The 23,716-nt window shown below is 40.6% G+C and overlaps 2 protein-coding genes across 2 annotated transcripts; one reads left to right on the forward strand and one right to left on the reverse strand.

The window, feature by feature from the left end:
- Positions 1 to 28: 28 nt before the first annotated feature.
- On the reverse strand, positions 29 to 10,248 carry smarcal1 (SWI/SNF related, matrix associated, actin dependent regulator of chromatin, subfamily a-like 1). The gene is given in 18 exon segments (XM_018702344.2): positions 29 to 353; positions 532 to 628; positions 825 to 925; positions 1,741 to 1,923; positions 2,084 to 2,186; positions 2,378 to 2,448; positions 3,365 to 3,583; positions 3,730 to 3,870; positions 4,833 to 4,898; positions 4,998 to 5,159; positions 7,056 to 7,206; positions 7,449 to 7,480; positions 7,482 to 7,633; positions 7,726 to 7,776; positions 7,897 to 8,157; positions 8,298 to 8,348; positions 9,067 to 9,406; positions 9,489 to 10,248. Coding segments are annotated over 18 exon segments (2,733 nt in total). The 5' UTR covers positions 9,846 to 10,248; the 3' UTR covers positions 29 to 158.
- A 676-nt stretch (positions 10,249 to 10,924) lies between these two features.
- On the forward strand, positions 10,925 to 23,387 carry marchf4b (membrane associated ring-CH-type finger 4b). Its single transcript, XM_018702349.2, has 6 exons — positions 10,925 to 11,936; positions 12,496 to 12,853; positions 13,243 to 13,965; positions 19,656 to 19,811; positions 20,497 to 20,689; positions 22,563 to 23,387. The coding sequence occupies exons 3-6, from the start codon at positions 13,474 to 13,476 to the stop codon at positions 22,982 to 22,984; spliced, it is 1,263 nt and encodes a 420-aa protein (XP_018557865.1). The 5' UTR covers positions 10,925 to 11,936; positions 12,496 to 12,853; positions 13,243 to 13,473; the 3' UTR covers positions 22,985 to 23,387.
- Positions 23,388 to 23,716: the final 329 nt, after the last annotated feature.

Here is a 23,716-nt window from a genome sequence, read left to right on the forward strand (position 1 = left end):
TCAAAAGGATTCTAAAAACAGATTTGAGTCAGATTTATTTATTTTATTTTATTAACAAAACATATATATAGATTTATGAAACCATTATTTTACATCAAGATAACGTCACATCAGTCATGATAGCCTGAAAACTAGTCAAAGTCAAAACATTTTCCAAGTCATCTGCTGAAAAAGTCTTTGATGCTCCTTGTGCTGGGGCTTTGTCCAACCATGTTGTGGTGCTGACCAGTGCTATTTTCAGGCGGAGTGTCCTCCCAATCGTTTGCAGCCTCCAGTAAGATAGCTTCATCTATGTCGTCATCTGCTGAGAAAGATCTCTGGAACATCTCCATGATGCTCCTCTGGTTAGGGTCCTGAACAAATCCAAATAATCTGGTTAAAGAATGAATCTACAGACGTACGTTTGGTTTAGCTATGTAAGCTCTGTTGTCCTGGGTAGTCTCATGTAAATGTGTTTCATGCATGTATATGTGTAAATTATATCTTAACAGCATTACATATCATTTATATTTATACATATTCAAAATGTACCTTAGAGTGGAAGCTGGCGTTCACTGCGTTGTCTGAGAGGTTTGACTCAGATAGACCTACTTGCTCCAAGACATTCATTTTTTCCTGGATCATTGGCCTGAATCAGTACATAAATAAATCATTATAATAGAGCAGACACTATTTAATTGATTGTTAATTCACATTAACTTGACCCCCCGCTGTTTCAGTTTTGACTCAGTTGCCAGCAATAAGTCTTGAACAGTGAACATGGGAAGAAATGGTTTGAATACGCATGAAATCCCCAGTTGGTACATGTCAAAATTGACACATACCACAGGTGATCATCAGCAGTTCCCTTGGCAACCAGGTAGTGAATGTTCACATTACTGGTTTGTCCAATACGGTGCACCCGATCCTCTGCCTGAATGAGAACCTGCAAGGAAAAAAAATCCCCTCTAAACCAGTGCAAAAATGAACCTCTGAGGTTTCTTGTTTCTAGGCTAAGAAATGTTCCCTGCCTTCATTTAGCTGCAGGTCGACAACTGCTCGAGACAAATGTCATTCAATTAAAAGTCATTATTCAGGCTTATAATTCAGGTCCGGACAGTTGAAATGAATATGCTATTAAGATTCCTTCCGGATTTGTCACCTTTTACTCCTTTTAATTTTACAATGCCCAATTTGCTTTTTATTACGATGCATTTTACATCTTCACATCACTGCAAACTCTGCTGTTGGCCTGGAGAGAAGAGTGAGGTTGTGGACAACCTCCTCCAACAGAGAGGTGAACATATTTTCTCATGTGAAATGGTTTTTAAAGCCATTAGATGGCAGAAAAACAGATACAACAATACATTATATTACTGTGTTATGAAAATATAATGTCTGACATGTCGGCAAAACTTTACAGACTTAGGTGACCAGAACACACAGAACAACACTAGATGCTAGATGTTTTATTTTTCTCACCAGCCCTGTTCTCTGTCTGTCATTTGACATTGGCAGGTAGCTTAAAATGTGTTTACCAGAGCTTCCTTGGCCCATAAACAGCTGCCTACGAGGTTCAAATAAAGAACGTCTGACTCAATCTTAAATTAAATATATAGACCTGAAAACCAAAAGAGGCTAAAAAGAGATGGGTCGGGCTTGAACCAAAACTGAGACCTAAATAGTCAGTGAGTCATGTTCTTAATAAAATAGTTACAATGAACATGCAGCAGTTTGTTGTGATATCATGTTGTTGCTTACCCCGGGGTTCCAGAAAAGCTCAGCAAAGATCACCAAGTCTGCAGAGTGCAGGGTCAGACCCATGTTAGCTGCAGTGATGGACAGCACAGCCACACAGGTCTTGGCTGAGTACTGAAACCTCTCGCACAGCTGCTGTCGCTCAGCTGATGGTGTGGCCCCGTCAATACGGATGAAACTGACGTTCTGTGGAGGAAATGAATGTCCATTTTAATTTCTTGTGCCGAGTCCCCATACAAGATCTCATCTGAGTCACAGACAAAAGTTAAAATGCACTCTTTTATGTCACGGTTGTATTGCTATGCATATGTTGCATTTTGGACAGTGTACCAACTGTGTGTCTTACCTTTTTCCCCAGTTCGGAGGTGATATGATCCAGAACTAACTTATGGTGGGCAAACACTAGAAACTTCTCCCTCCCACACTCCAGCATGTCTGTGATGTACTCCCTGACAGTGACAGAAGAATCACATTAAAAACATTCAATCTTTATGTGAACTCTTCACAGTATATTCAATCCAGCGCAATCACAGTGCTCGAACAAAAGGCTCTGATTCGTTTTACATTTTTATCTCACCACTCACTAAATCTGAGATGATTCAACTTAACTGATCCCCACGATTAAAGGGTCTGTACTTACATAATAGCTTGTAGCTTAGCTTCAGCTGTGTGGTTATAAAAGATGAGGAGGGCTTCCTTCTCTTCTATTTTCTGTAAAAAGAGATAAGGAATGACACAAGATAAGAACTGACAGGAGATTCTGTTTGATGACTTGATAAGACTGCCATTACTCTGAGGAGCAGTGTGATTATGCACAGTCAAGCTCAGCAACTCGCTCCCATCGGAGTGTATAAACGCTCTTAAAAAAAAAAAAAAAAGGCTCACTGGCTGTATTCTGGGTCAAGTTAAAAGCACTTGTACGTGTTTGAGGCCTGAAAGGACTCACTCATGTGATGAGGACCAAACCAAAACAATCACAGAGACTCCACTGGAAGCAGAAATTACTATTGTATTTTATCATTTTATTTTATTAACGTGTGTAATGTTGGGGGATAGACAGATTAAGTGACATACCTAAAACCTATTTATTTTATCTTGCAATATTGTATCATGGTATTTTGTAAACAATGTAACTCAATGCATGAAATAACAATGCATCAGTCTCTGGTGTATCCTCTGTGACTTCACATGGTGACTCCCTCTTACTGGATATCTATATGTACACTGAACAGTTACTATGTTTTTATAGACTACATCTGATTTGTTAGTCATTCATTTTGAGCAGTTTTGCATTTAAATTACTGTAGAGATTAATTATCAAGATCTTTTATGAATCACTCAGTACACAGGATCTTATATTTTTCTGCAATTATTGTAACAACAGTGGCTTTTCTGAAAACTGCATGTTTTAGGTATTTTACTTCTTTCAATGTTATTTCTTCCAGTTTCACCATTTTGTAGTGAAATATTTAGAAAGTTAGGAAATTTCTTGCAAATTATGCTAATTAATTAATTAATTTCTACAACTGCAATGTTGTAAGTACCTGCAGATTTTTTAGGTTTTTATGAATACACATTTTAATTCCAATAATATTTCTAGTTTCCCAGGGAAACATTTGAAACTTACATTGCGGTGTCCCTTTGCTAATTCTTTGGCAGCAGCTGACAGAGCAGCTTTTGTGCGGGTGTTGATCCCATCTATGGTCACTGTGACAACCTTGCGCTGTTTTGCAGGAAGCTGGGACAGGACGTCGGACTTGAGACGGCGCAACATCAGACACTCGTCCAGCAGCAGCTTCAACTCCCCAAGGTTAGAGGAGCCTGAGTAGTCCCAGCCCCAAGTCATCTAGAGAGGATCGGAGGAATTAAGAACATAATGGATAACAGTGGGAAGGAGTAATGAACAGACAGGAGGTAAAGGTGACATGAGGCAGGTAGGTAGACCACTAATTTACCTTTATAATCCTAATGGATTCTTCAGACTTAAGATACCTGTTTGGCATTGCAGTAGCGCATCCCGAACTCGTGGAAGCGAGGGAAGAGTGTAGGTCTGACAGCCAGAATTTGGGTGTAGAGCTCAGAGGGCCTGGACATGGCAGGGGTCCCAGACAGAAGAATCACTCTCTTTGCTGCCTGAGGATGGAAAAAAAACCCCAGCTCTGATCAGACCATTGCTGAGAGTCTAGGTGACGGAGCAAGAAATTAAACCAAACCTTGAGCCAAACGCTGAAATGTTTTGGCTTCTGGCTTGATTGTGGATCTGTACCCAGCCAATTCATGTCCACTACATATACAAACAATGATGCTTCTCTTAATACAGTGACACAGATAATTGTGCATTAGTACAGTGATCCCATCAGCATCTGTGGCAGGTGTACATTTTTGAATTTGCTGGATATAAAATGGTATTTAGACATTTTTGGAAGCACAGCGCAACAACTGTCTTACAGGATTTTAATGTCTGAATTCAAATTTGAAGCACTTCAGAGTGCACCCCTCTGCCAATGCCAAACTATTCTCCAATTTGCTGTTCTAACCCAATACAGTACATCAGGCCAACCGCTATCAACTGAAAATATCATCTTATCTAGTCCCATGTTAGCCCATGTGTATAAGGGATCTATGTTAATGTGTCAGTGGCGACACAACCCTGTACATTTGAATGGACTATTGTTTTTTTTTTTCCCTTTAAATGTTGGTTTAATTGCACACATAACTACAAGAGTCTGCCTCTGTTAGTTGAATTTAAAAAGAAAAAGATAATTATCTGATGGCAGAAGTCCCAGATCTGATTTGCTGTGAAAATCTAATCAATTGCTTAGCTGACAGCCAACTTTATGTAAACCTGGGGCTTGCTCCAAAGATTTTAATGAATTATCCGATTAATTTTTCTTGGAACACCCTGAAATCTGATTAGTGACCTAATGTAAGGGAAACTTTTCCAGGCAACTTTTACTCAGAAAAGTTAAACCTCATACCACAGTGAATCTGCTTCTGAGAACAGAATCCCACTGAGAGAGTAAATATATTACGTAGGTTGTAAAATTATGAATCCAAAAACTAATTCATGTGAAAGAGAAGAGAAAGAAAAGCACCTTCAGCAGGGGCAATGCAGCTTTACACCGAGCAGTCTTTATGTTCTTCAGAAAATGGGACTCATCCTGCACAGAATGACAAAAACATACTGTTTACAACACAATAGCTTTAAAAGAGAAACTGTTTTTCTAATATCAGTCAATTAGTCCAACCACACAGCTGACCATGATGAGAACACTGAAGGGGTTTCCTGGCTGTTGCTTGTCCATCCTGCTCAGCAGGTCGTAGCTGATGATGTTGACCAAACCAGACCGTAGACTGTCTTTAGCCTTCACCACCACGTTGATGCTGTCGGGACTCAGGGAGGGGAGCCAGCGTCTGAAGGCCTACATACATGGATGATACTCATGTCAGAGATGCAGAGTGAAACACATCTCTCCAGACTAAAACTGTTGATTTTCAGGCTGTGCTTATGCCAATCTCTGAAATCTGCACAGAACATCATAGGCAATCATTTTATGATTGACAGCTAGATTGAATGTCACTCATCGCTAATAATTCATCCTAACTACTATCACAGTGTTTCCATTTATAAACAACCAATCATGTGGTTTGGAAAAATATTCACTGTGGCCCAAATGTTTCTGACAATTCACTTACATGCTCTCCATTCGCCTGTCAACCTGGCTTAAAATCACTAAATTATAGCTCCCATGCTTTGCAGTAGATTTGGCCAAATGCTCAAGACCAACAGTGCAGATAAGAGCCAAGCCAGACAGAGTAAGTGTCCTTTAATGGGACTACATCCTGTGACTAAACTCTGCTCTGTGATTCCAACTCCTGATTGGGGGACAGTATTTGATCCAAGATAGTTATTTAGAGAACAGACTGTCTGGTCTTTTCAATTGACAGAAGGCCGAGTAAAGCTCCTCTGAATATGTACTGTCAGAGCAGTCTGTTAATGCTGCTGCGATTTAAGCAGAGAATAGATGCTACAGAACACGAGAAACACATTCTGAATAAAAAAAAAAAAAATAGACACCTGAGATGAACTATGAAATTAGACAGTATTGAAATTGTAGAAGGAAAACTGAGACAAAAGATGCACTAACATTTCAATGATCCATAGTGTGGGGGCGCCACAGTGGTTTTGTGGTAAAAGTCGTTTACCCATCTACTGTCTGCTTTCAAATAAAAGCCCAGAAAAAGTCAACACTAGAGTTACTGATTCACAGTTGTAAGCCTCCACCAACCAGTTGCAGGTCACAATCTCCTCTTCTGTTCTGCATTGACTAAAGGCCAGAAAAGTGTCACAGTAAAATCGACTTTAACCGTTTGGATAAAAAAAAATAAAGTCATCAATTAGACATTTGTGTTGACTGTTGTCATAATTAGCATATGGATTCTTGAGTTACAGCCAAAAAAATGTTCTATGAATCATAGTGACCTTAAACTTATCCAGGGTCGGGTCGCAGATTGCAACAGGCTAAGCAGGGTATTCCTTCAACCTATCACCGTTAAAATCTAATCAGTTCATCTTTGTGTCCAAGTGAGCATTTGTCCCAGATTTGAAGAAATTCCCTCAAGGCGTCCCTGAGATGCAGTTTATGAGAATGGGACAGACAGCAATTTGGACTGTTGGTAGGATAAAACCAGCACTTTGAGTACATCACCTCAGGCTCTTGCCTTACTCTCATGATGGGCTTTTTAACGCTGTGATATTTTACAGACAAAACCATTATTTTATTAACTGAGAAAATAATCTGCAGATTAGTTTGAATGAAATGTTGTTGCACTAGTAAAAAATATATTGTAAGCTTCAGTGTCAGGAGAAGCAGGCATCAGTGAGAGAGAATTCAACAAAGTAGCAAAATAAATAAGCTGTATTAGCATCTCCATCATAAATCATTGCTTCACAATTCAAGTTACACATCTGCACTCATGAGACAGAGAAATGGAGGCATGAAATTCAATACTGCCATCCTCCCTACTGAAGATAAAGTACCTAACAGAGTGCAAGTAGTCCTTGGGGAACAGTATTAACATTCCTTAAAAGCAGAGCGCTTTAAGCAGAAACCAGCATTATAATGTGTAGGGCAGAGCTTTTGTCAGAGGAGACTAGAAGGATATCCTTAAGACGGTGCCTGCTGACTTAATGTAGACTGATAATCACACCCTTAAATGGAAACAAAGTGATAAACTCCAACACCTACTAAGTAATCAGCTGTTTTCCCTCTAGGCACAAAACTTTGATTAACAGAAACACAGCTGAGTGTTATTACCTCAGCCCAGGTGAATCGTACAGAGGAAGGAGCCACCACCAGTAAGGGCCACTCATCCCTGTAGAAGGCTGCTATGCAGATGGCCTGCACTGTCTTTCCCAGGCCCATATCATCAGCCAGGAGGAGGCGGCCTTGTTTAGACACTGCAAAACTAAATATAATACCTAAATTTAAAAACTACAGCAGGACAGGAAGTAGAGGTCACACTGAACAAATCCTTTTAATTGACAAATTTGATGTCACACGTGGAACGATCACACAGATATTGATTTACTACAATAAGCATCTCTTCATTTGCACAAGACCGAGCAAATTATAGATGAATAGCTGTCTCCTGGTGTTACTGTCTACACTACGAAGAAAGAACACTAATGGCTGCGGAAAGACACCTACTTGACTCCCTCCCTCTGGAAGGGCATAAGGCTGCAGGGTGAGAGTGGAATCGATGTTGGAGAGGTCTGCCTCAGGGACGTCTAAAGACCTGGCTTCAGTCCCGTCAAACCTGGCAGAGAAAGCCTGGATTACTGCCCTGGGCAGAGGCTCCACCTCCACTGCTGCTATCCCACTGAGGAGATCCACTGGGTATGGAACACAGCACGGTCAGACAAGATGGCAAATGTAACAAAGACAAACAGAGATAAACCTGCTATATAAAGCAAATATTACTCACTGAGTCTCTTGTAATCCTCAAGTGAAAAGCTCCACTTTCTTGTTTTCATGTCTGCCGTAAAAACAAAAAATAAAAAAATCTACATCTCAAGCCGTAATATGTAAATACAACATGACAAAGCATTGTCAAGAGGACAGAAAAAGGATTATAACCACACGACGTAACCGCTACCATAGTTCTTTGTTGGCATTTGCTTGAACGCTGCAATGACATCGACATGGTAACCAATGTCAACCTCAAACTTCGTCCGAGACACCAGGATGCACTGGCCTTGCAGAGTGGCTCCAGGTTTCTGCCAGCCGCTGCACAGCTTCAGCAGTGCCCCCAGTGCTGCGCCGTCACGAGCTCGGCTGGTGGCTGCTGCAACATCCACCGCCTCCATGCCCTCCAGAGGCCTCAAAGACACAGAGGGAATGGAGGCCACCTCTTCCACTACAACACAGGGTCAAGAAACGGGAGATGCAGCAGCAACCCAGACAAAATAGATACTTCTGTGATGCATTTAAATTTAGCCTGCTTCAAAGGGGAAAAAAAAATGCATGTTTCTATGAATATCTCTATAATGCACACACTTAGCTGTTGATAGTCCTCCAGGCTGAAGTTCCACATCTTTGTGGCAGGGTCTAGAATAGAGCAGAATACCTTATCAACTTTATTACCCCAGCTCACAGCAGGTTGAGATAAACGCACAAAACCAAACATATGGTGCAGAATAATAACATTTTGGAATCTGGTGTTCCTGTTCAGAAAACTGCTGAGGGCATGAAGATTTGTGTACCTTGCGTGTTCAACAAAGGATAATTCTTAAGTTGGTAGATGGGAGTTTATATTGCTTTCACGGTGGCGGCTTGAGAATCCATATTTGTTTGTTATCCTGATTATGTGTATAGATGCACTGTGGCATAATTTGAAAAATACAATACACTAAGTAAATACTCAAAAACTATTAAGGTTTGACACGCGGACCTATTTGACACATAGTGCAGCAGAACCTGCTTGAGCCACTGAGTGCTTTGTTCATTTGGTGTGAGGTGGTATTGTGAATCGATCCAACAAGTTTTGCAGTTTTTGTTGTCTTTTCCGTCTTGCACAGTAGCTCTGAATGTGTGACGCTGCCCAAGTATTGACATTCCTGTTCTATTTCTTACAATGTGTTGTTACTGACAGGGCTTATGTAGCTAACCTTTAAAAAAAGAAAGAAAAAGAGAAAATGCAGCTCGTTTTTATGTATTTATGCTTATATTCTAATACATGTTTCCCACAGGCTGAAAATGTATGCAAAAAGCACTGACCATCAAGAGTCAGATGCAAAACAACACTTTTACATTGGCAGATTCTTACCATAGGTCTTGGAAGGGATGGATTTGAAAACAGCAATAAGCTCAGCATGGTAGCCCACTTCGACTCTGAAGCGGTCCTCTGTGTGAAGCACACATTTTCCTCTCGCAGAGATGGCAGCCTTTTTTGCAGGTACAGCACTCAAAGTTGAGAGGTTTGAGGGAAGCGATGCCACAGGTTTATTAGTTGCTTGCTTGTAGAATGAGCCAACTGCACCACCAGAGCTGCTGGAGGTGAGGGTAGGTTTAGGCTGTGCTGGTTTCACGCCGATGTTTCCTCCACTAGACAAGACAGTGCTGCTCACGTGTTGACTTGTCTGAGGAAGTGGGTCAATAACTTGTATCTACAAGCACAGACAGTGAAGGGCATCAGGAAAAACAACAAACTGTATTTCTTCCAAATAAAAAATAAACGTTAAATCTCACCTGTCTGCTGTTACACAGCGCACTCTGGTTGATTTGGTTGCCACCACCAGATGACTGCTGATGCTTGGGGCCCTGATTTTGGCTGCTGAAGCTCTGTGTCTCTTTTCTGGGGGGTGGAACAAACAGTTTTGGTGCAGAAACTGAGCTGGATGCGTCTCTGTCACTGGGTAGGGCAGCAAGATACGGAGCAACACTCTGTTTAGGGGGCTGTATCTGCACTGAAGTACTGCTCAATCCTTCTGAGGTCTGCTTATTGGTGCTGACAGCCTGTCCAAGTCTTTGGGCTCGCTTCTCTAAAGCCTTCCGCCTGTTCTCCTCAATCTTTCGCTGCTGCTCTGCGGTCAGCTGATTAGACATGTTGAGGGACTTAAAGAGCACAACTTCAGATGACTACCACTCACACTTCGAACTAAGCCAGTACGTCTAGTTACCTGCAAACAAGTAATCCTTGAGGAGCCATATGGGCTGTCAGAACAACTTAAGACGCTGAAACACTGCAAAAGTACCAACTTACTGCACTGCTTCCTCTGCTGCTAATGTTAGCAGCTAACGAGCCTAGCCTAGCCGGGTCATCAAACTTAAAAACTAAATGTGTCGACTGCGTCACAGTGGTGGTAGACACACGTGGGCACTCATTCGCGAAAGAACAGGCGACCAGCAGAGTGATCTACAGACAGCAAAGACTGTTAAACTTGTACGAAGTAAACATCTAGGTGCTGTTAGTTGTCCACCCGCTGGCGGTTTCGGTTTCTGCCGCGTAGGAAGTGACGCAGAAAAACAAGCAGGCACGTGGAGGTGGCTCTTGAATTTTGCTCAACAGGACACACTGCTTTGAGCGCCGGGGTGTAACAAATGTGCATTTAACGCTTCTTAGGTGGGTTGTACGTCGTCAAGTCTTTAAGTAACCAAATTGTAAATTGTGTTTCCAATTTTTGGTACTTCATACGTCGACCCTACTAAATGAAAAAAGAAAAGAAGAAAAGAAGTAGATACAAACCCTGCAGCAAACAGATGAAATAAATGATGTTACTTTTTACCTCATGAATTTTACAACAGTAATTGTGGCATGTACAGAGGTTTGGCTACTAAGTCAGGATATTTTAATGCCTATATGCAGCATGAGTTTTGTTCTGTAATTTTTACATCAAAAAATTTACAAAATATGCAATTTGCCCAAACATGTGCATACAGTTTCAAGTTACCTTTCTGCCCAAGGAGTACGTTCACATTGACGCTGTAAATTTTGCTGATAACATGTCTGTACCTCAAGAATATTTTTTTGAATCAAGAACTTTTTCTTGTAATAGAGTATTCTGTGGTATTATTACTTAAGCAAAGGATCTGAATACTTCTTTTGGTTCAGCTGTTAGCCTATAATTCTAGTTTGTGTGTAATGTTTTTATGTAAGATAAGTCTGAAATGATCTATCTTGGTTGGCTTATATTAAATAGTAATTCAATCAGGTACCACTCTACATCTGAAATAGTATGTGAAAGCAATCATTGGTAATTACCTGTCAGAATGGAAAACCAGCAGGAGTGAAAGCTTTAAGTTTAACCTGTCAGTTCACCGTTGGCAATCTATTAAATTCACACCCCATGGCAACTAGCCTGACTACAGTCTAATATAAATTCAGACTAAAAAAGAAACACATTCCTGCTGAATGAGACAGTCCAGCCACAGGTGTGTTCTTATTATTATTATTCAATCAAGCACCACAGCTTCCCTGACTAGCTGTAAATTGCTCTCCCGTGTCTTTCTTTTCACCAAATTGTTCATTCTTACCTTTTTATATTCATGAAATGTCTTCAGAGACAGTAGCATTGTTTAGTGGTGAAAATTAATCAAGCACATTTACTAAATTAGTTTACTTAAGTACTTTACTGGAGTGTTTCATGTGCTACTTTACACTTCTACTCCACTACATTTCAGAGGGAAATGTTGTACCTTTTATTTTACTGCATTTATCTGACAGCTATAGTTACTAATTAATTTTCTTCAGTTTAATACTTTAAACATGTGATCAGCTTATATAATATGATACATGGTTATAGGTCAAACTGTCCAATAGTATAGTAGTTAGAGTTCTCTCTACCTTAACCATCTACAGTACTATAATGCTGCTTGCATGTAAATACATTAATATTGAAAATACAATAAAATGATACAGCCTGTATATTGATATAGCACTCAAAAGTCATATCGCATTATGAGTACACATACTTTTCATACTTTAAGTATATTTTCAAGTATACTTTTGATAATACTTCAGTACTTTAAGTAAGATTTTGAATGCAAGGCTTGTAGTTGCTAACTATTTTACATTGTGGCATTGCTACTTTTTATTGCTGAAATGATCAATTGACTAAAATTAGAAATAGAATCCCAAAATTTTTAATTAATTGTTAATTGTTTGTCATTTCTCTGCATGCTTCCAGCTTCTCACATGTGAGTATTTGCTGGCTTTTGTAGTCTTTTATGGTAGAAAACGGATATCAACTTGGGCTTTGGAAAGTTAATTATTTGTATTTATTTATTTATTTTTTACTACTGCTACTTTTACTTGAATGAGTTTGAACACTATTTTAGTTGCGTGGCTGTTATATGTTGACACAAACGTGGTGAATTAAGTGCTTTTGGTGGCTGCTTAATTTGAGTCTAGCCCGCATTTCTTTCTTTTACCCCTTTTAGACATGACCATTTTTAAGGTTTCAGTCACTTTCAACCTAACTGATATTTGTGGTGAGCAAAATGACACCATTTGCCTGAGCTATTATAAATAATTTGTATTTGCCTTGTGTTGCCTGATAATTGGATTGTTTAATTATTGATAATTAACTGGTACAACTTAATTTTCTGCTGTCTGTTTGCATGACGAAGTAGCAGTAAACATCTCCCCCTTTGGAAAAAAAAATTAATGTCACCTTTAACTGAATGTGTCCTTCTGTAGTGATGGATGCCTCACCTACAACAAGTAATTAACCATTTTCTTGTGTGTTTGTCTCAGTCCATACTTGTAGTAATGAGCTGGATGCTTGCATCACTGTGCGGTGGTGACGTGTGGCGTCTGGGAGCTGTCCCAGGAATCATGGTGCTGAAGCTGCAGCACCGATTCAGCAGCCAATGATCACAGGAGAATCCGGGGCTACGGATGCTTTCACCCAGAGCAGGACAGTCCGACAATCGTGTTGGATTTTAACCGAGGGATTGTAAACCCATCAGCTTGTTCTTTGGACGTGGAAATTCCATAATTGGGGATGTAAGCTTCACACAGACTTGCCAGCGACCTGCAGTCTGCCTGGAGATCTATGGGGGAAAAAAATCCCGAAACTGTGAGTCGTATAGAAAACGGTGTAGCTTGCCAGGTAAGACAGATTTCGCTTTCTAACACGGCACGCCATCGATTGAATGATTTGCTTTGAAAACATTGCAAGACGTCGACAATCTGAGCTCGGCTGTTTTAAAATATGGCTTTCGTTGTTGTTGGAACATTTCAATGTAAAGATTGAGCGCTGACATTTTGTTTTGTAGTCTATTTCAATCGATTGTAGTCTACCAAAGGCAGATTTGATCTTTGTTTTCTGCACTCGTTGTGAATCGGAGGAGGGAGACGCTTGTCTGGATAGTTTATGTTGTACAGAGCAGGCAGACTATTAAGGCCATGAAATGACAGTGGGCACTGAGTGAACGGGCCATTGCCTTATTACTTGAATGCATTTTCCTATCAATCTAACATTTGACTTTCCTCTTTCAGCTGTTTCATTTATTGAACTTAATGGCTTCAGACACTTGTTTGCATCGATGGGATTTATTTGCCTTTTGGATTTACATCCTCGTGGGAAGACAATAAAAGACATTCAATTATACAAAAACTAAAAGGGTGCTTTACATCCCAACAAACGCTGGAAAACGCACCCCTGCACCCTCTATCCCATCCCACAACATATAAAGAAGCGCTTGCTTATGACGGGGACACATATGGTACATGCTGTTTTCTTCCAGCACCTTTGCACGGTGCTGTGAGTTTCTGGCCGGAGACAGCCTGATGCTGCGCAGCCAGGGCATGCTGAAGAGCCGCTGTTGCGTCCTGCTCGGTGACCTGAGGGTGCTCCTGCTCGGGCCACCGGCACCGCCGACACCGCTGCCTCCGCTGACCCCCATGAGTGGCCAAACCACGGAAAGCCATGAGACAGGCGTCACCGTCCCCGACAACAACAACACGTTAACGCGGAGCCATCAGCACGCAGGGGACCGGACTGCCTTACCTGCGGCAGGAGCCAGCGGGCCACCGGGCGGAGAGCGACCGGTGGCGGGTTGGGTTGACGCCGCAGAGCTGTCGGCGGCCCTGCGCGGCTGCAGCAGCTCCTCTGATGACTGCTCAAAGGGCAAACTGGAGGAGAGGTACTCCCTTACCAGCTACACGGAGAGTGGGTTCAGGACGCCTGTGTGCAGGATCTGTTTCCAGGGACCAGAACATGTAAGTCAAGGAAAAACGTTCTGCCAAATAGTAAAATAAGATATTTATGTAATGTAGGAAGTATCCATTAATCACTTATGCTCCCACGCTTTTTCTCCTAATGTTGAAATATCTGTGAAATCTGTTGGTGTTCAGTTTTAATTAACTCTCCCAACTGTTTGCCCCCACAAAATATATAGGTTAACTTGATGCATATTTAGATCTAGAAATCACCCCTTCCCGGTGGAACCTCTGTTATATGCTGGCTTTCTGTTCTGAAGATTTTCTGGTCAAGCTTCTATACCAGTGAGAGCATCCACAGCTAGTTTCTTGTTAAAAGCGGCCACACAGGAGAACCCTCTGAGCAGGGATCCCACTGCATCCTGCACTTATCCCTTTGCATGGCTTGAAAAGACAGCCATAGCTGGCAGTGGGAGAGTAATGAAAGACCTTGTCCACATGGTTGACAGGTGTGGAGGATACACAGCTATGCAGTAACAACTAATTATAGCCAACAAACAATAACACTGTGAATTCATATCGAAGCATTACATGCATGAAAAAATCAAATAATAACCCTCTCTCTCTGTCTGCCGCTCACATGCACCACCTGGAAACACCGAAAAAATAATAATTATGTTCAGAGAACAGAAGGCAAGAGCCTTCAAGTTAATCACACTGTGTGCTTTCGCCTTTTGGGGCATATTGATGATAATGTCACACTACATCAATCAGAAGAGGAAAAATGTGAACAAAGATGACTAAGGTGTGCTGCAATAAATAATATTAAATTACACCAGAGAAGTGGGTACTTAACAATTTAGAGACATTAGTTACACTGTTTGACAGAGCCTTTGAGACCACATTGACAAATATGTCACACCTCACCAATTCTAATGGAGGTAGGGAGGTTATAAAAAAATGTCAAGCAAGATAACTGAGGTGTAGAACATAACTTTGTATCTGACAGTCTGTACTCACAGTTGCCTTTCCTTTAGCCAAGCAGCAGATTTAGTGTATCACTTCATGGTCACTGCTCTGTGTACGGCCTATAATCTCTCGATGTTTCATCAACTAATTACTTCAACAGCAATTTTGTGCATCATTCCACCTCTGAGCTCAGACTTTGTAATTATTACTGACATGGGGTCTAGTTATGAGATTGGATGACAAGGCCTCATCCTTGTTTTTTTAAAAACTGCACTGATAGGCAGCACACTCTGAAGTGCATACAAAGTACTGCTTTCAGAATTTGCAGTATTTCCCATGGTTTCCTCTAACTCATCTCATCTCATCAATGCTTTCTGGAGACATTGCAGCTAGTCAATAGCATTTGATTTCATGCCATCCCATCATTATGCAAGTTCTTATCTATCACCAGCCTTCCTTTTCCTGTCGTCTCTGGTGTTGGTTTGGGTGAGGTCCAGATATGGATCTGCCGAGGTGTAAATGGGTGCAAGGAGAATGAGGCTCCATTTGAAAAGAGAGATGAGTGGACTGTCTGTGTGTCACTGTGTGATACAGGCAGTGGGGACATTAGTTATCCTCTGTTCTCCCCTTAGCCTCCAGGCTGTCACATAGACCAAGGTAGCCAGTATCTGATCTGACACTCCACCTTCAAAACACTTCCATCCCCAGGCTGAGATACTCAAGACAGAGAGAAGAAGGGAGTGAGAGACATAGCTCTCCTCGAGTATATTGCTAGAAAAGGGCCTTAAGTGTCTGATGAACCCAACAGTTTGAAAAATGACTGCACTCTGATTTAATATGACACAGAATAATGTCATAAGTCTGTATAATCAAATTCATTTCAGTGCTTTTGGACATTTTTCTCTGAATTGCCTTTAGTGATTCATAACCAAACTCCTGCTCTTTTTAATCATAGGTTTGCATCTTTATTTTCAAATCTTTCACAGTATGATACTTATTTGCTCAAATATACACTAAAAGAGTCACTGTAACCATTCCTCTTCTCCTTATTTGCCATGAATTGATCCCTTAAGCAGTCTAAAAGCCAAGTGGATATATTCCGAAGTTACGGTCTATGATCCTTCTCCACAACTCAACAAGGAAACACTGTACAAATTTCATCCTAAGAAGATGGTAGCTTTGGATAATATGTTTAGACTGTGGATTTTGCTGTACACCTGTTTTATTGAGATAGACTTGAAACCCTTTAACCCAGACTACTTCTACTGGGGTCACTTTACATCCCCAGACACCCACAATGTGAAGTGTCAGTGAGCAACTTCACAGAGGACTGTGGCTTGCTCACATGAAGAGAGAAACCTTGGCATTCGAAGAAAAAGCATTTTTTCTGTTAAACTATATTCTCAGATCATTGACATTTTCAGGAAATAGTCGTGATATAGAAGTAACACACAAAGACAAGTCATGGAATATTTCTGCATGTGAGGGATCCTCTCCTCAACTGTCAAGCACTATTACATTGATGTGGCCTTTGGGGCTAATGCTGCTACTGCCCTGTCCTCACTTCAGCTGCATGTTGAGAATATGGGAGTCCCTGCTGCTTAGAAAAAAATGTCAGCTTTCCCTCCTAAATCATAACACAGATAATGCACTTGCACAGTGTGTTTGTCTGCAGCACAATGAGAAGCCTTGAGGGGGCAAGTTAGCATCCTTCCCTCTATACGGCTCCACAGTGGCGAGGCACTATGCTTTCTGTATTCCATCATATGTGGGATGGCTGTTCTGCCGTTTGTTGGGAATGCGATATAAACAACTTATATAAACACATGGAATTTTTTGGCTTTGCTGTAGTCTATAGACAGAACCTTGGTTGATCTTTTATTCAGTTACTTTTTAAAGTCATTAACTGTCACTGTAGGCCTAATGATTCCCATAAAATAAGCAATAAGTGGAATATACCGCAGCATATGTTTTATGAGTAGTCATTATAGATACATAAATTTGAAATGATATAACCTTCAATTTATTTTTTCAGTGATTGGACTTCTCTCTCTAACTTGTCGCATATGAAGCTGTTTCTCAGATGACTGCAGTATTGCAGGTTATTATTAAAGAAATGCTTGTGCCTGAACGTCATTGGCTATTGTAAAAATCACTTTCATTCAGTTTCTGTGGGATCTAGTTTATTATAGCCCTATTTCCCTTGGCCTAGAGTTAATGGAGTTCACTTGCATTGATTCCAGACCCTTAAGAAATGTGTAGAGCCATCTCTAATTTAGCTTCATGTCATTATATACATTGGGAGTGGATCCAATTTTATAAGGAGAAAATTGGGTGCACTGGGGTGTTTTTAGGATAATTCAGCTCAAGAAATGGAATAGCACAACCAAGGCTATCAGGCTTCTCATCTTTTAAATGCATTTGTTGGTGTGTTTTTTTTTTTCAATAATCACAGCTGTTTGATCAACAAAAAGACATTTATGTATCGCTGAATGCGTGGGCTGTAATGCCACATTTGTTATCAGTTTCTCTTGCTCCCTCTCCAGCCTCAGTTGTACTGGAGTGATCTAGGTTTCAGCTCTTGGCTGCGATCAGGCCAGTCTCAGTGAGCGGTCTTGAGTCCCACTGGACACGGCAGAAGTGTTCTGGTCCTCCTGCCAATACTCTCCCACCCTGGCCATCTGTAGATGGGCCTTCTCTCCTCTATCTCCCTGCTTTTCCCTGGCTTCTCCTCGACCAGGGTACCGCTCCATCTGTCAGAGATGTCAGCACAATGATAACGTGGAGAAATAACTTGGAAACTCACCGTGTTTTGCATTTGCTACAATCTCTATGCCATATTCATGGCAGACAGGGACAGGAAATACTGAATGCTAAATTAACAACACCTTGGCTTAGAAATTTAATGCCTCAGCTTAAAGAGATGGAGAGTTTTCCTGCAGCAGAAGGGCTTGGTTGATTTATTTTTCCATGCACTTCATGTTTTTTGTTCATTCCCATTAAGATTACCCATCATAAGAAGGTCCTGTTTTGCATTATATAGATTCAAGTTTCTTAAATTGCACTCCAGGTCAGGACCCAAAAAGGGTGGCATACATCTTTTGGGTCATCATCTATATTCAATATGACAAGCCTACCAATGTATTTTAATGAGCTTGGGGACCAGGGTGAGAGATTATAAATTTCTCATTTGTTCTTCAGGCAGTTTAAGAATAAGGGCTGGTTAAGAATATGGCTGAGCGCTTATTGCTTTTAAGTGAAAATCTTATGTTGCCACGTTTAGTGCTTTTGTATTTCCTCTTTAGCTGAATGATTTCAGAGTCTTCTATAGGGTGAAAAAATGCAATGGTTTATTTGAACCTCTGTCAAACCCCATTGCATAAGTTGAAAACACAAGTTAGTCAAGTTAAAAATAAAGCTGCTAAATATCAACCCTTTTGCCTGAGAGCAGCGATGTGCTCCTTTTTCGTGATGCTTTGCTAAATAATCACATGGTTCAAGTATTCATAAGTCTACAACTGTTCACCACTGAGCATCTCTTCAGGAGAAAATTTCTATTGTTCTGCTCAAATGCTTCTTGAAAACACACTTTTACTCCAACAGCCTTGAGGTGCTGAGGTGACGGTCTGGTTTTATTTCAGCTACTTAAACCAAAGATCTAGACCACTGCCTCCTAGAGGGTAAACACCTCTAGCATCACAGTTTCGTCTTTTAGTGAAATTCATTCATAGCTCTTCACCAGGAAGATATAGGGGATTTGAAATGCCCTAAGTTATTCTAACATCCTGACTGAGAGTGTCATTATAACATCACCAATATAAAAAGCAACCATATCTTATACAATTGTACCAAATGTTGAGTCCTGTTTAAAATTGACCCATGAATACTAGAAAATCCAGGACACACCGACACAAGATTTGAGTTTTTCAAATTTTCTCTTTAATAGACATCAGGTCCGAGCAGAGAAGGAAGACAGGGAGAAAAGTGTTCCTTTGACATTTGAATTTGGTCTTAAGTCGACACAATTGCATATATACAAGAATAAGTATGTACAGTCAGTGTATGAGCTGCAGAAACCGTGTTCTTCCAGTGCAATATTTTGCATCTTTGTTGGGGTTTGCTCTTTGACAAAGGCTTCAGGGACTAATCCTCCACTTTTCAGCGGTACTAGTAATCAAGCTTTTTGTCTGTCAACAAGGTTGTAAGGTTGTGATGTAAAAGCATTCATTTCACACCTGAACTGGTATCCTGTTGTAAAATGTGCAGTGCTGTGTACTGTGCACGAGTTTGTGTGTGTGAGTGTGTGTGCACGCTTGCCTGGCCATGTGAGCAAAGCTCTGAGAAAATCAATGAGCCAGCACAAAAAACTGCAAAGAAATATAAATGTATGTACAGTGTAACCTGAGGTATATTCCATGTGAAGGGGTTATCTGCACGGGGTAAATAAAATCAGGAAACCAAATCACTATCAGTCAGTCAGTGGGGGCAGATATTTCTTCTGGATCACAAATCACTTATTGTAGTGTTCTGTTCTTAGGCCCCAGTCCAGTATTATGGATCACAACAACCAAGGCTGCATTAGTGTGGGACTTTATTTTCCTTTATATTCAGCTCGGCTCAGGTAGTGAGGTATATTCCTGTTTCACCTGCAGCTGCACAGACTGTCCGAGCAAAATATCCACTGACAGTAAAAATCTGAAACACAGAGTATTCTATATTTTTACGTTTAAATGAACTATCCAAACTTGCTACTGCTGACCAACTCTGCGTCTTTTCTGCAGGGGGAGCTCTTGAGCCCATGTCGGTGCAGTGGGTCAGTACGCTGCACCCATCAGCCCTGCCTCATCAAATGGATCAGCGAGAGAGGGTCCTGGGCCTGTGAGCTCTGCTACTACAAATATCAGGTCATTGCCATCAGCACCAAGAACCCACTACAGGTGAACTGACCAGGTTTTTGTACGTTCTTGAAAGTAGAAGACAAGTGGCTGCTTCTCATTAGGAGAAATTGTTGGGCTATATGGGGATATGGGGGGAGACAGCCCCTATTCTCCCCTTCTCCTGTGGGACTTATTTAGAAGCATTTTTGGTTTACTTATCAACATTTGTGTAGAATGAAACTGCAAAAACACAATTTTTAGGATTCACTGCAGCTCTGGTTCTGCTCTGATCATAAACTGAGGAATTCAACAAAAAATGAAAGCTTTTCAACTAAACAGAGCTTCTCTCCTCCAGTCTGGCACAAAAAGATAGCAGAAGCAACTTTCTCCCAGTTTTAGACTTTGGTGATATTATAGTTATATATTATAGTTAGATAGTTATTTGTGAGTGAATTGTTTTGATTTTCTCCCATTCAGTGATGATGTGATTCTTAATATACTGCACCTATTTTGTAGTGGAATACTTCAGAAATCTGACCATCGGCCTGATTATCTTATAATTGCATGTTTACTTTTCTTTTATTAATACTTTTATTCAGTGATTGTGTCTTTATCTTATTGGTAACCATCTTTATCCTAATATGTTCTTATGGCCACATCCCAGAAAGTGTTTCTCAAGTATTCAGTAAACCTGCAAGTGAAATGCAGAGAGGAAAGCATCACTGTGGTCTGTGTCTTCTTGCAGTGGCAGGCCATCTCCCTGACAGTGATAGAGAAAGTGCAGATAGCAGCAGCTATCTTGGGCTCCCTGTTCCTGATGGCCAGTATCTCTTGGCTGGTGTGGTCATCTTTCAGCCCGTCGGCCCGCTGGCAAAGACAAGATCTGCTTTTCCAGATCTGCTACGGCATGTACGGCTTCATGGATGTGGTCTGCATCGGTGAGGTGCTACATTTAACACTGGTTCATTACTCTTCAGTTTAATTAAAAATTTTAGGCTTCGTAGAAAGAGTTGGTTGAATAATATCAAGTGTGTCAAGTCTGGTCACATTATTCCAGGTGCATTATGCATTCAACTGGCAAAAACAAATATAATGTCATAGCTGTTCAGCAGAGTCAATAATTATACCCGCCGGCTGTGCACAAATTATTGTGAGAATGCCATGAACGGTTTATACTATTGACAATCAATACAATTAATCTATACCACATTGTCAACAGCGTCAAATCAATATTGAGTGTGTCGACACTTGTTCATTATTAATGCATGATTTTATATAAAGTTGATGAAATGCTGCATGAAAGCTTACAGTATATAATTAAACATGAATGCTGAATATTGCACACATTAAAATGCATTTCACTCTATAATAAAAGCTTCAGCGACCAAAGTCAGACAAACTTTGACGACCATTGTGCACTGATATATCAAAAGAGGGGGACTGAAGCATTTTTGAGCATCCTCTAAATTTGTGTGGGTGTCCAAGTTGAAACTTGTAGCATTCACTTCAAGCCTGCTGTCCTCATCTGGAGCCTGAGGGCCTTCATGTTTTGGATGACTGTGTGATGGCATCTCACATTAAGAAAGCTCTAAATGCTTCTGCAGCAGACAGCAGGATGAGAGGAAGAGGAGATTGATTGTGTCTGCTTTGCAAGGATTGACTGTGGAGTCATTAGCTCTGCACTTTACAGAGATTAACTTGTCACCTAGCTGATTTTAAGAGCAAAGACCTGACTTATCCATAAAGTTAGTGTGGAGGAGAAACAGAGCTGAGGAGGATGGACAGGATTTTATCAATGAACTCTTTACATGTAAGGGAGGTCAGGAATTATTCGTGTCCATATTTGTAGTTGCTGCGATATGTAAATCAGAGGACAATATTATGCTATCACTGTAATGGAATACTTTATTATTTATAATCTGTCAGCTGTATAATGAATACAGCTGGTAACACTTATTCTAAATACACCAACAATACAATATACAATATTTTGCATTTATTGCAGTTTTTTTATTGCAGAATTTAAGCATATATTGTTTACTGAGGCAGTTGTAAATAGATATAAGGATTTTAAGTATTAATGCATAGTGTTTTCAATGATATAACTTCTTTAATGAAAATATATTTTATATAATTACAGCAGTTTTTTACTAAATTGTCATCCAATATTGGTTTGAATATAAACATCCAGCATCACAGGAGGAGTTGAATTTGTTGACTCATCCTTCAATACACACTTAAAAGCACCTTACATCCGGTTACAACTACAATATAATGTGTTACAAACTATATGTTAAAAATTGGGGGGAGTTCAATTAGTGTTACCAATTATATAATACAGTACAAACCATGCATTCTGTAGTTCCCTCTACAGAAGTTTAATATGAAAAAACACTGCAGTAAAATGCTGGGGTCCAAGCACCCACTGTTACAGATTGATTTCAATTTTTCATGCACTCAGTTCAATGAACACAAATCAATAAGTAATTTTAAACTGTGATAAGATGTTATCGAACAACCCCAGAGAACAGATGCATCGCTTTTGCTAACCTAAATCCAAAAATGGTGAGTATCGCTGTGTCATAAGCTGTGCCGTGTCTACAGTTTTTCTAAGAAATGAAGATCGTACCTTGAGGTTATGGCGCAATACTTTAAAGAGGAGTTGTTATGTTCTGCAACTCCCTCAGCTAATACTTTCTGCTGGCTTTAACACAATGAATCTACCTCTGCAGAGATATATATCACTTTGCGGTGTCATTAAGACTGCTGCCAGACAGTGACATTGTCTATTTGATGCTCTGATCTCCACAGCACTAATTGTCCACGAGGGACCTTCTGTGTTTCGTATCTTCCACCGTTGGCAGGCTGTGAACCAGCAGTGGAAGGTTCTGAACTATGATAAGTCCATGGACAGCGATGACCTGAAGGAGGCCACTGTGGACAGGACTCTGTCTCAGCCCAGCCAGGGCTATCAGACTGGGGTAGGAGTGTCCACCTCCACCTCCTCACTGATGGTGGTAGCCTCCACAGCCGCTGGCTCCACTTCTACAACCGTGGTGACGGCAGCAGGAGGACTGGGGACGCATGTTGACCCCAACATCGGCAGCACAGTGCCAGACCAACACTGTCCCTACAACATCCTCCACCTCCTCAGCCACCTGAGGCAGCCGGAGGCCCGCAGCCAACCCAGCAATAGCACACGAGAGCTGGTCATGCGAGTCACTACAGTCTGAGGAGTAAGTTGAGGCCTTATCTCACAGGGGAGGTGAACAATTTACGAACCAGCTGACAGTTGGAAAAAAAAGTCTTATCTTAACTAAACTGCTGGATTAATACGATGTTCTTGTTTATTTGAAAATGCATCTCTGATGTCCTTACATGGATTGAATAAAAGTCAAAGTTGTTTGATTTTCAGAATTGGTTGGAGAATAGTTATTTTAGGTATAATTTCGATGGTATGTGCATTCTTGATCTTTGAGAACAGTATACTGTACGGTGAAGAGAATATAAGCTCCAAGGTCAATTTACTAATCATTTTAAGCTTTTAACTGCATCATTATTTAGTGGATCTTTGAGCATGCTGTAGATTCTCTTCATTCTTTTCCATAATATGATCACATTTTACCAGGACATGTGTCTCTTAGGTAAAAGCACTCAGAGCAGAGCACAAACCAAAGCAGCACAATCCTCTGAATTTTTATTGCAGTGGTCAATAAGAAAACTGGAAAAAATCCCCCATCTCTTAATGTTAAGATGATGTACTGCATGTGTTATCTTGATTACTTTGATGCGTTGTTGAGATAAGACTATAAATGCAGTGTCTATTTACCTTTTGCCCAAATATCACACTGGCATCACAGTCTACTGTAGAAACCAGAAACCTTTTTTGTTTTCTGTTTGAAAACATGCAAATGTCCAAAAGTTTGGATTCTATAATCAATTTAAAGTCACGTGGAAAGTGACAC

The sequence above is a fragment of the Lates calcarifer genome, linkage group LG1 (genome assembly GCF_001640805.2).
Source record: "Lates calcarifer isolate ASB-BC8 linkage group LG1, TLL_Latcal_v3, whole genome shotgun sequence".
Lineage (NCBI taxonomy): Eukaryota > Metazoa > Chordata > Actinopteri > Centropomidae > Lates > Lates calcarifer.